At 39.8% G+C, this 12910-nt stretch overlaps 1 protein-coding gene across 1 annotated transcript in view; it reads left to right on the top strand.

Moving 5' to 3' along the window:
* The first annotated feature begins 1440 nt into the window (after positions 1–1440).
* The window catches only part of slc26a6.2 (solute carrier family 26 member 6, tandem duplicate 2), a 38358-nt gene continuing 26888 nt past the window's right edge, over positions 1441–12910 (top strand). Inside the window, exons 1-10 of the mRNA XM_074681034.1 lie at positions 1441–1574; positions 2059–2194; positions 5327–5466; positions 5609–5719; positions 7446–7615; positions 10974–11138; positions 11327–11479; positions 11596–11678; positions 11764–11911; positions 11986–12099. Coding sequence (XP_074537135.1) covers positions 2067–2194; positions 5327–5466; positions 5609–5719; positions 7446–7615; positions 10974–11138; positions 11327–11479; positions 11596–11678; positions 11764–11911; positions 11986–12099 — 1212 coding nt within the window. The 5' untranslated portion in view covers positions 1441–1574; positions 2059–2066. The remainder of the gene's footprint in view (positions 1575–2058; positions 2195–5326; positions 5467–5608; positions 5720–7445; positions 7616–10973; positions 11139–11326; positions 11480–11595; positions 11679–11763; positions 11912–11985; positions 12100–12910) is intronic.

The following is a 12910-nucleotide window of genomic DNA, read 5'->3' as shown; positions in this document are numbered from 1 at the left end:
AGGGAGAGAAAAGACGAAGTAAAAAGAGACAAAACAAATGTATGTCACTCAGGATTTACCTGTGATTTCCCATATTTCTCTGTTTTAGTCTTTATTTTTAACGTGATCTAAAAAGATGGAGTACATTATTGTAAGGAGGATGAGGCGGAGACACCGGGAGAGTATACAGTATATCACCAAAGGCTCTGCTTGGCGATGACAAACCAGGAGTGCAGGTGGATCAAAAGTATTCTGAATGGATAAGCCAGCTGTGTAACTGTCTCTTCATTTTGTACTCCTATTAATGACAAAGGAACAGATATACTTTACTCTCACTTTATCACAATATTGCGATACATTGTGATATTGGCGTGTTGCGCATTGTGAGATTCTTGCCAATATTCATTATTATACACACAAGAACACAGGCCACCTGCTGGGGCACCAAGAGTATTACATGTAACACCAGTACACACACACATTCTGACACAACATATTGGTAAAAGTTTTAAACCATGAGGTTGTCAGAATAATCCTGTGGTGAGTTTGCTTTAAACATCTTATATGTATTTTAAAATTCCTGCTTCTGGATGCAGCTGAAGAGAGGGGAAGTAGAAGTTGAAAGTTCACTTTGGAAGAACAATAGCTGTAAATAAATGTTTAGACCTGTCTGTGTGTCCTGAAAAAAGCATGCGGTTTGTCCTTCTTGGTTATCCAGTATCTGCACGTCTTTCACTCTCCTCCAGGGTCAGTCATAAATGAACAAGAATTACCCTGACTGGGCTGAAACAGCTTCCTAATCTTATCACACACACACAGGATTAAGACATCTGAAGCTTTAACTTGTATAAAATCAATCATTAACCGTGCTGCTGTTTATAGCAATACTGTTATTTAATGTGAGTGTAAAGCGTGCTGTTTACACCTCAAAGTCCAACTGGCATTTATTTTCAACAAATTCTCAAAAAGAAACATTATTATCAGATACTAAAAAACCTGGAAATTTACCGACTCACTCTGTAAATCATGAAACAAGAAGTTATTACTTTGACCTGTCCCTCCACAACAATGTCCAACTTCTTATCTGCATCCTCTTTCAAGGTCTGAAGGTGAGGAAGTGAAGCCACCCCTCAGACAGACTGTGTCAGCATTTCACAGCTGGGACACAGTGGAGACAGAGCAAACAAAACACATCAAGGGATATTTTTCTGAGTTTATGTTTTATTTTTTGTCCTTTTTTAAATTAAACCTTTGTTATCTTTAACTAAAGCTGCCACAGGTGTTGGAGCAGCTTGGATCTGGTTGGAAACTCAACAGAAGATTTTAAGCCCAAACAAAAAGGATTAAACTGTCCTCAACATGGATGTGACATCTCATGATTGAAAATACTTTTTTTTATCATTATTTTACCAAGGGAATTTTCTGATAATCTTTGACAGAGAGAGGACTGCAAGCTGGATCCACTTTTGCTGAATGTAGAGAAACAACTGACACAAACCTAACTTTAAGGTGCTGGACTTTTAGTAAAAGTGACCAACAGAAAAACAAACGTTTACCTTCAAACACCTACTCAGACAACAGCTGGACCATATAAGGTAACTACCTCTCCTTTTAACCTTTTAACTTTCACTTTTTAAATGTAAGGGATGTGAAGTCTGTTTAAATTTAACCCTTTAAACGTTCCTGTCAAGAAAAAATAAATACTTTTGTCACTTTTTTAAATCAGGAATTTAAAGGGTAGGGTTGTGAGATTGACTTTCATTTAGCTCGTCCAAGTTATCTATCTATCTATCTATCTATCTATCTATCTATCTATCTATCTATCTATCTATCTATCTATCTATCTATCTATCTATCTATCTATATATATATATATATATATATATATATATATATATATATATATATATATATATATATATATATATTTTGTCTTGAAAGAAGATAGAAGCACATGAAGTCTCAATAGCACAATTTTTGAAGAAAGGTATGAATGTATAAGAAATATATTTTTGCAAATAATTCCCCTCTCCAACATGTGAAATAGAGACTTTTTTTGTCTGGTTATGTTCCAGCTAGCTTCAGCCATGGCAGAGCGGAGGAGACTGGGCTACAACGTGCACAGGAACATCCTGGATGAAGAGGAGGTGGAGGAGTTGGCTGAGAAGTCTGAAACAAAAACCTCCTTGTCTGAGAAGCTCAGAAAGTCTGTGAGGTAAAGAAACACATACAGATCTCCCTCTGTATACTGTTTACTCTAATATTTCTGTCTCATATACTTATTTTTCATCATACATAAATGAAACTGCAAGAATGTCCATCCATGTGTTCTCATATTTATCAATTCAGCTCAGGCTCTGTGCTGTAGATGTTTCTTAAAGTAACATGCTGTATTTTGAAAGTTCTGAACTCATGATCCTTGATTACATAAAACAGATAATCAAAGGAACACCTTTCCTTCAGTACATCACATGAAGACATCAATAAATTGTGTAATAATCCCGCCTTTATCTGCTTATCACCTTCCTACTGAAGTTGTACAGAGGTTATTATGTAAACAAAGCTTATCTAAAGGGATATGTTTTATCCAAGACGTGAAGTGACGTGATAAATCTCTGAATCACTTTATAACATCAGCTGAAGTGCAATATGAATAGCAAGTCACAGTTTCTAAATGTGAGTTCTGTCGATGATTAAACAATGACATTTGCTGGGAAACACTTTAAATCACTTCTGTTACATATTTGTTGATTCGCTGAGCCCAAGCAGAAATCAACACTTTCCAGACTGAGGATAAAAGATCATTTATTAACTGTAAGACGTCTGTAAACAAGTTAACTTCATGTTAAGGAGTTTGGGGTTTTTTCCCCCAAGAACCACGGACTTTTTGAGGACTTACAAGCTCTTAGACAGCAGGAACTGGGGTCAAAATTTAGTTCTAGGGTGGCAGAAAAAACAGCCTTTCTCAGAAAAACAGCCTTATCTAGGGGTAATACTTTCCAGATGTTCAAGAACATTAGCGGGTTTATTTCAGCCTTCATTCACATCTTCATCACACACAGCTGTGATGGTCTTGGTTTAGTACTTCATATACAGTGGTCCTATTTAAGCCTGATAGAATGTGTCTCTGTCAGCTCCCGGTGTTCCAGTTTAAAGAGTGACCCTGTAAACTGGAGACCTTCAGCTGAACATGTCAGTGTACTGAATCATTAGCAGCTGTTAAACACAGAAGAAGTCCTCAGGAATATATCCTTGTTTATTTTTTCATATCTACAGTGGAGAAAATAAGTATTGAACGCGTCAACTTTTTTCTCATCAAATTTATTTCCAAAGCCACAATTCAAATGAAATCTTTGACCAGTCATTGGCACTTACTCAAACATTCAGGTCCATAAATAATGATTATGTGGAATTATGTGCGATAACACAGGAAAAAAGTATTGAACACACCATGGAAAGGCTGTATACTTCAGCAAGGAAATGCACCATACCACCTGAAATCTGTCAGTAATGATTACTTGAACTTCCGATTTGTGCAAACCAACATCAGCTGGGCTAGAGCAAATTGATGGTCCTATAAAAAAGGTCATTTTTTCACCAAGCAGTTAAATATGACACACCTCATGATGAGTTAAGGCAAAGAGCTCTCTGAAGATATTCACAACCTGATTGTTGCTCAGCATCAGAATGGAACTGGTTACAGACTCATATCAAAGCACCTGAATATTCCAGTCAGCGCTGTTGGAGCCATTATTCGCAAGTGGAAGAAACACCACCTTACCATCAACAGGCCACGCACAGTAGCTCCTTGCAAGATTTCTGACCAGGGAGTCAGAAAGATAGTCAGAAGAATACTCAACGAGCCAAGGACCACCCTGAAAGTGCTCCAGAAAGACTTGGAGGCAGCAGGTACAATTGTTACAGAGAAAACAATAGGCAATGCACTCCACCGCCATGGCCTCTGTGGACGCTCAGCTCGCAAGACTCCATTCCTCAAGAAAAGGCATGTTGAAACTGGTTTAAAGTTTGCGAAACAACATCTTGACAAGCCTGTAGAATACTGGGAGAATGTTGTCTGCTCAGATAAGACCAAAATTGAACTTTTGGGCTGTCATACTACATACCATGTTTGGAGGAGAAATGCCACTGCATATCACCCAAAAAACACTTCACCAACAGTGAAGTTTGGAGGTGGAAGCATCATGGCATGGGGTTGTTTCTCATCTCATGGTATTGGCAAACTTCATATAATTGATGGAGCAATGAATGGAGCCATGCATAGGGAAATTCTTGATATGAATCTGCTTTACTCCACCAGGATGATGAAGATGAGACGTGGCTGGACCTTCCAGCTGGACAACGATCCAAAGCACAAGACAAAGTTGACTCTCAAATGGTTTCAAACAAAGAAAATCAATCTGTTAGAATGGCCTAGTCAATCACCTGACTTAAATCCAACTGAACATTTGTGGATAGAACGAAAGAAAAGTGTTCACCAGAGGGCACCAAAGAATATTCCAGATTTAAAGGCAATCTGTGCAGAGGAATGGACCGAAATCACACCTGAGCAGTGTGGGTGATTAGTGAAAACATAGAAGTGTCTGGAAGCTGTCATTGCAAACAAAGGCTTCTCCACTAAGTACTAGATGAGTCTCAGTTAGCGTGTTCAATACTTTTTTCCTGTGTTATTGTACTTAATTCTACATTATCATTACTTATGAACCTGAACGTTGTGATTTCTTTTCATGTGTGGATTATTTGAGTTAATATCAATGTCTGGTAGGAATTTTGTTTGAATTGCAGCTTTGGAAATAAACATGACGAGAAAAAAGTTGACACGTTCAATACTTATTTTCCCCACTGGATCAATGTGTCAAAATATTTTTTAGCAAATAAGTACTTAATGATAACTTAAAACTGTTTGAGAAAGATGTATCACATGTTTTGGTAAGCCAACTCACCAGTTGATCTCTGGACTGATTTTCTGTCATCATACTTTAGGCAGACAGTCCGTTGTCCAGTGTTTTGCAGGTTGAGACTGTTTTAGGTGTGGATGGCCTTTATCATTGTCTTACTGCCCTCTACTGGTGTAGCGGATTAGTACAATTACTTTTATTTTTTTTTCCCACTGGCCATAATCTACCAGGGTCCATGAACTGTGGAAGAAACACAGACATTGGCCCTATGTTGTTCCTAAGAATGTTATACCAAAAAGAAAAGTTCCTGCACGTTCTGGTTGAAAAGCACCTTCAGTGGGCCAAACACAAAAACTGTAAACCTATTGCAAACAAAAAGTAACTCTTTCTTGTGTCTCCTCTTCACCTCCATCTCTGTGACACACACTCAGGTGCTCTGGGCCCAGGCTGAAGAGGTGCCTGTTTGATAGTGTTCCTGTGCTGTCATGGCTGCCTCGGTACTCCCTCAAACAAAACGCACTGGGTGACCTGGTCTCTGGGATCAGTGTGGGCATCATGCAGCTGCCGCAGGGTGAGGATGGATGTTGAGGACATACACAGTAGGGTGATTCAGGAGTAGAGGGGAAGAGAGAGTGTGTTTATTGATCAGCAAACTGCGTTGTTGTTGTGTTGTTTGTGACTTTGTGTCTGCTGTTTTCTTGGTTTTCTTGCAGGTATGGCCTATGCTCTGCTTGCATCAGTTCCTCCAGTCTTTGGTCTGTACTCCTCCTTCTACCCGGTCCTGCTCTATTTTATCTTTGGCACATCCAAGCACATCTCGATTGGTACGTATCTTTCTTGGGTATCATGAGTCCCTCTTGATTCTTCTCTCCAAACTCCTCACTGTACAAACCTCGAATGACTGTAAGACACCTTTTGAATGTGAGGAGAACAAATGTTATAGGTGAACATTAGAGGTATCTGGAGTCTTAATATATCATTGCAGTTACAGTCCTGTGCATCATGCACATGATGGGGAGAGTGACTTATCATGTCTTGGGGAGGGATAACTACCGGTGTCTAACAAACTGAAAAATACCTGCAGCACACTCACTTTGATGAGGATTTAACCAAACACCTTAAAGAGAGGTATCATGCTTTCCCATATTTTAAAAGTGGATATAAAGTAACAATGCTGGACGCCCATACTAAATGTGAAGAGATTTTCAAACTGCTGCATATTGTTAGGATTTAGATACCCCTAAATTCATGTGTAATATTTTTAAAATTGCGTGTTCCAAAATAACAGCACAATATCATCACAAGACCAAGTCAGATAACGTTGTCAGATCTCCTAACTAGCTTATGACACCTTGGAGGTAAGGGATAAAACATCAAGGTCTGACCCTAACAGGCCTCTGGAGGGCTGACTGGTTGACCTGTGGCTAAGCCACGCCCCCCTTCACTCACTCATACAAGTGATGAATATTCAGTGACAGGTGCTATGGCAGGTGTTATAGAAGGTGATATTTCACAGATGATTTTTGGAGACAGAAAGATCACAGATTATTTAGAAGTTACCAAAAGGCTCTAAAGTCGACATTGGAGGGATATATGAATCGTTTTATTCTTGAGAAGGTCGATAAAAAGCTTCAGTTATAGATTAAATTTACAGGCCCCAGAGCTAACTTAATAAACTATGCCTCGTTGTCATCACCATCACATCTGAAGTTAAGGTTTTTGACTTAGAATATGAGGAAAATATAACCCCCTTTTTACCTTCTTTACCAAGAGTCTATTTACAATGAATTATTGAGCACAACTTTTGCTAACCTTTGTTATCTCAGCTATTACAGATAAGCTAACGTTACTAAGCTCCAGAAGCTAACGTTAGCTTAACTACAGCCTTTTTGGGAAACAGCTAACAATGATGTACGATCACCAAAGAACAAAAACTAGAACAAAACAGGCCAATGAACTCCCAGCGAACAAAGAGACATGATGAACAACGCAGCTAGGAGCTAACGCTAGGCTGACTTTAGCTAATGTTGAAGATGTTAAAGATAACTTAGCATTTCTTTCCAGCAAAGTGACAATATGTTGCCTCAAATACTATGCTGACCTAACTCAGAACAGATGTAGACATCCTCATTCATTGTATTGACGATAAGTTAATGTTGTGGTTTCAGCACAACTTTTTTATTTTATTGTTTATTTGATGTGGACTTAACAATTACATTGGAAAAACCAGATGCATTGTTTAAAGTGATATAGCACAGGTGCTAATTTACAACACTTTTTTAGTCAGTCTTTTCTGAGTGGTGGATCAACAGCAGTATTCATCATCCAACTCATGTGAAACCATAAGTAGCTTTGAAATAACAGTATGGTTACAAAATGCCTGCTCATTGTCAGAGAGAAATGTTCAGACAGGAACAAATCAGAGCAATGAGGAGAAAGTCTGCTCAGTTGAGGTTGAGGAAAATGCCCCCTGGAATATCCACTCAGTGGTTATGTGTTAACTGTGTGTTAACTGTGTGTTAACTGTGTGTTTCTGTCTCCCTCCTCCAGGAACGTACGCCGTATTGAGTGTGATGATTGGAGGGGTGTCAGAACGATTAGCCCCAGACTCCGACTTTATGATACCGATCAACGGCACCGAGGAATTAGATGTCGTCGCCAGGGATGCTGAGAGAGTGCGAGTGGCGGCAACTGTCACTTTATTATCTGGATTATTTCAGGTAAATTGTAGGATTGTGTGAATACTCTGGTTTGGCCAATCATTTGGGATTATTTTTTCAAAGTCATGGACAACAACACACATTATGATCATACTCTGCTGCACCATTCCACAACACCACAACCAAAAAGTGAGCTGGTGGGTTGGGGTGTGACTAAAAAGAAAGGGCAGGTGTGAGGAGGGGAAGACTGAGGCCATCTGGTGGAGAGGTGGAGAATGGCAGGAGGAACAGAAGGAGGTGTTGGAGATAAGGGCGAGGACGGAAATGAGAGCGGAGAGGTAGGAAGTACTGAGCAGAAAGAAAAGTCACCACATTCTTCATCTTTCACCAGGTGGAAAAAATCAACTCATCGTTAATTAATCCAAAACATACAAACAGTTCACCACAAAGCAGGACAAACAGAGAGTGGCGCAGCTACAAAAACAACTCCCAGCTTATATTGAAGCCACAGATATGAAGGTTTATCTTGTTACGTAATTTCTGTGAGAAACTACACAGAGTTGACAAACTGTTGACAGAGCGGCACCACTGATGATTCTGATGATAGATTTAACAGTCTAGCTCTACTCAGATTACTCTGAATCCCTGTTTTTTCCCGAGCTTGGAAATGCTCTTTTACTCGTTAATTTTGTCTGTGTGTCAGTGAGGCCTTGTACACACATAGCCTGGTATTTTCAAGTGTACAGTTATCCCCCCTCATTAACTTTTTGAAAATACCATGCTGGTCAAATGACCAACTAGAAAAGCACTCAGAGAGCACAGACCTACGGCAAACATATTAATATAATGTCATACTCCCTTTCAGCAGACTGTCTGCTACAATTTGGTGTTAGTTGCAGGTTTGTATGATAACTTGTTTCCTGACAGTGTTGAAAATTATGATGACCCAGTACATATTTCATATTCTGGATCTTAGTATCCAGAATATTGCCAGGATCTGGGTCGTACTTTAACATCTGTCAGAAATTATGTTGACCTTGTCTTGTATTGTTTTGCAAAGCGATCCGACCATTTATCGTGAAGTTATACACACATATGGTGAAAACGGCCCTATCTCACAATGATAAAAAATCCTTTAAGAAAGTCCTGGAGCCAGACGGTGATCCAGATCAACTCCCAAATTTAATCACTTCTTCCTTATCCCATTTTTAACATTTCCTGAAGATTTTATCAAGAACCGTTGTTTACTTTTTGAGTTATAATGTTCACAAACAAACAGACAAACTCTCCCAGAAACATAACCTCCTTGTCAGAGGTAATCATGGTTAACTACAGAGACACTCAAAGCACATAGTTGATGACAAGATCATGTAGGTTTGTCAACGCTGCAAAAAAAAACTCTTATCAAGTGTTTTTGTCTTATTTTAAGTGAAATTTTATTGTTTTACTTGATATGAGCCACATTAACCTGGTCAGTCTGGAAAAAAGTTCTTGTTTTGACTTAATTAAGGACAAAAATGAGGTCTGAATTGCTTGTAACAAGTATAAAAAATCTGCCAATGGAACAAGGAAAATTTGCTTAAAACTAGAACAATGTTTTAAAACAAGTAACTTTTCTCTTGTTCCATTGGGAGATTTTTTTTTACTTGTTACAGCAATTCAGACCTCATTTTTGTCTTTAAATAATTAGAAACAAGACATTTTTCTCCACTGGTCAGGTGAATGTGGCTTATATTAAGTTTAAAAGGGCATTTTCTACTGAAAATAAGGAAAAACACTTGATTAGATTTTGGTTTTTGCAGTGAAGAAAGGTGTGTTAGTCCGTTTGCAATAATAACGGTGTGAAACCGTAACAGACCAAACCAAATGTAACAAAAACACAGACCAAGTTCATCCTCAATTGTGGAAGACAAAAAACACATTTAACGTTTGAGGATTTCATGGAAATGAGATCTCAAAAAAGTAATCAAACTAGACTTCTGAAGAAAGACAAATATGGAAGGTGATCAAAGTTGTCAGCTGGCCATCATGGCGTGTTTTTTTATAAGGCAGCAAAGACAATTAGAGAACATTAGCAAATAGAGCCACACCTGATTTCATTTTTCATTTCCCACTTGGCTCTGTTACAGTTTTGTTTTTGTTTTCTGCCATGCGTGTGAGCTGTAGTGGTCACACTTCCAAGGCTTCTTCTGTCATTGGTTAATCTGTTGAATGCATTCTAACCAGGTATTGTTGATATTATAGTTCTACAGTTTCATTTAGCAGACGCTTTTGTCCAAAGCGACGTACAACACAAGCAAGAATTCAGACAGAGGGAAAACCTAGTTAGTGCTACAAGTTATTAAGCTGCAGGTGCTGCCATTAAGTGCAGGATTTTTTTGTTTTTTACTAGTGTAAAATAATCTAGCCAACAAACCACAATTAATTTCTGCAACAATATACTTCAACAACATTTAGTAATTAATGTTGAAAATTCACAAAGAGCTGAGTCTTAGACCTTCTGACCCATTCTACCCCTGAGGACAAAGAGGAAAAGAGTCAAATTAAGTGCTTAAGTGTTCCCAGAACAGATGAGTGTTCAAAAATCTCTTAAAGTAGAAAGGGACTCTGTGGATCGTAAAGAGGTAGGTAATTCATTCCACCATTCAGGCATGACAGAGGAGAAGAGTCTGGCTAGAGATTTGGAGCCACGCTGGGCTGGTGTCCTTCACAAGCAGAGTGTAGTGGACCAGAAGGAGTGTAGACCTGGATGAGGGACCCCAGGTAGGCAGGAGCTGTTCTTGTCAATGTTTTGTAAAATAGAAGAAGAGCTTTGAATTTGATTGGAGCAACTGGAAGTCAGTAAAGAGAGATTAACAGCGGAGTGACATGTGCTGTTTTGGGCTGGTTAAAAACCAGACGTAGTGCTGCATTCTGGGTAATCTGCAGAGCTTTAAATTTACACACAGGAAGGCCTGCTAGAAGAGAGCTGCAGTTGTCGACCACACAAGGGCCTGTACTAGAAGCTGTGTGGCCTGTTGTGTCAGGTAGGGTCTGATCCTCCTGATGTAACAGAGGCATATCCACAAGATCAAGCAATCGAGGCCACATGAACCTTAAAGGTCAGCTGGTCATCAATCAGGACACCCAGATTTCTGGCAGTTTGTGGCACATGTTGATTGGAATCAAGCAAGACCTTGATCTGTGGTTGAACTGAGGGACAAGCAGGAAGGACAATGAGCTCAGTTTGGACAGATTTAGCTGAAGGTGGTGTTCCTTCATCTATGTGGAGATATCAGCCAGACACACTGAAATCCGAACCAAGACAATTCTGTCATCCGGAGGAAATCTTATCTGATAATCAAACCATGAACTCTTAAAGTGTGTAAACTGTTCTTCACCCCATGTGTTTTTTACATTTTCTGTGTCACGTCCTCAGGTTTTACTCGGCCTCGTCAAGTTTGGTTTTGTAGTGACCTACCTATCAGAGCCGCTGGTTCGAGGTTACACCACAGGAGCTGCCATCCATGTCATCGTGTCCCAGCTGAAGTACACGTTCGGCATCACCCCGCTGAGATACAGTGGACCCTTGGCGCTGATATACGTAAGAAAAAACTCAGCTATGGTCAGCGACCCCTGATCAGGATTCACATTTCACAGAGAAAAGCTGATTCAGAAATAATTTGACAAAACATTTTCTTTTATCTCCAACATAATGAAGCAATTGCTCATTGTGTCATGCTTTTGTTGAACACAAGTAACACTTGGGTTTTACTGTGTCCCTCCTCACAGACTGTGCTGGAGGTGTGTTATCTCATACCTAAAACAAACGTCGGCACTCTTGTTGTCAGTATCGTGGCTATAGTCGGCCTCATTCTGCTGAAGGAGCTCAATACGTATTTGGGTAAAAAACTACCCATTCCTATTCCTGTGGAGCTGCTGGGTGTAAGTACAACCTGTATGCTTCTTTATACTTCAACTGGATGGTTGGATGTTTTAAACACAAAGAGCTGCTACTAAAAACTAAACCATTCAACACATCTTTCACTCTCTTTCTCTAGGTTGTCATTGCGACAATCATCTCCTGGCAGGTGAACCTGAATGATAAATATAACGTGGACGTGGTGGGATTGATTCCCTCAGGGTGAGGAACACACACAGCTTTCACACATTTAGAGAGTGTGGCATTTGTAATATCTGATGTTATGTCCCCTGTCTGTGTCAACCAGCCTCCAGCCTCCCGCTTTGCCTAGGGCCAATCTGTTTGGTGAGGTCATCGGTGATGCCTTCGCTGTGGCTGTAGTCGGCTATGGCATCGCCATCTCAATGGGACGAATCTTTGCCCTCAAATATGGGTACAAAGTGGACAGCAACCAGGTAGACAGCAGGCAGATGAAGTCTTCTTTAAAGACTGAGCTCCAGTTTTTAAAGTGTTCTCTGTCTCTGTTTAGGAGCTCATCGCCCTGGGTCTGAGCAACACTGTTGGAGGATTTTTCCAATGTTTTGCTGTCAGCTGTTCAATGTCACGCTCAATGGTCCAGGAGAGCACCGGGGGAAAGACTCAGGTTGGTAAAAGTGGTCATTACTCAGAGGTGCCCTTGAGCAACATAAGCCCGGATTCCACCAAGTGGTTCAGTTTGTCTCAGTACAGCAATCATTTTGTGGCGTTTCCTTTGACTAAAACCGTGAAAGATTCCCAAATTACTGACCTGCACTTTCCCACTTTTTGGTACCCCTCTGTTGGGGTGCCAGGCATACCTATCGACCACTGATGGTGGAGCAGTCTATCGTCACTTCCCATGCGACAGCAGTAATAAAAAACATCACATAGTCCTGTCATCAGTAAAGCAAGGTACACTGTGCCTGGCTTACAGGTCACCTACCAAGAAGGACACAGTTGGCTGTGGAAAAGCAAACAAGATCAGGCCTTACCAAGCCAACCGTGCCAGATTGTGTTGATCCATACCGGACTGCTTGGTGGGAATGGGGCCATATTGTTTGTCATGTTTTGACTCTGGATGCATGTTAAGGTGCATCATTGAGAGTTACTTCAGACACTGATTGACCAGCAAGCCCTGACTCTGATTTGAGGTACTACAAGATTAAAGGGTTTCTGACTTTTAAAGCTCATTTTAAGAGATTTTTATGGTAATAACACAGAGAGAAATTAGTATTACAGTTTTTCTCGGTTGCTTTGGTTCATTTCTCAGATCAGAATTGAAATTCTCTAAACTACTTGTTCAATCTTCACATCATTATGTCACATGTGCACATTGAAAAAGCAGTTTCTCATTTCTTTTGAACAAGTTGCAAATGTTTTTGGATATTCATGCAAATGAGAACAATTATCTGCTGTTTTATTATCAGCTGCTTTTT

Source organism: Halichoeres trimaculatus, unplaced genomic scaffold, assembly GCF_033239565.1.
Source record: "Halichoeres trimaculatus isolate MK-OKI-2021-1 unplaced genomic scaffold, fHalTri1.1 fHalTri1_scaffold_11, whole genome shotgun sequence".
NCBI lineage: Eukaryota > Metazoa > Chordata > Actinopteri > Labriformes > Labridae > Halichoeres > Halichoeres trimaculatus.
The sequence above is the reverse complement of the archived record's forward strand: the minus strand, read 5'-3'. Positions and strand labels throughout refer to the sequence as shown.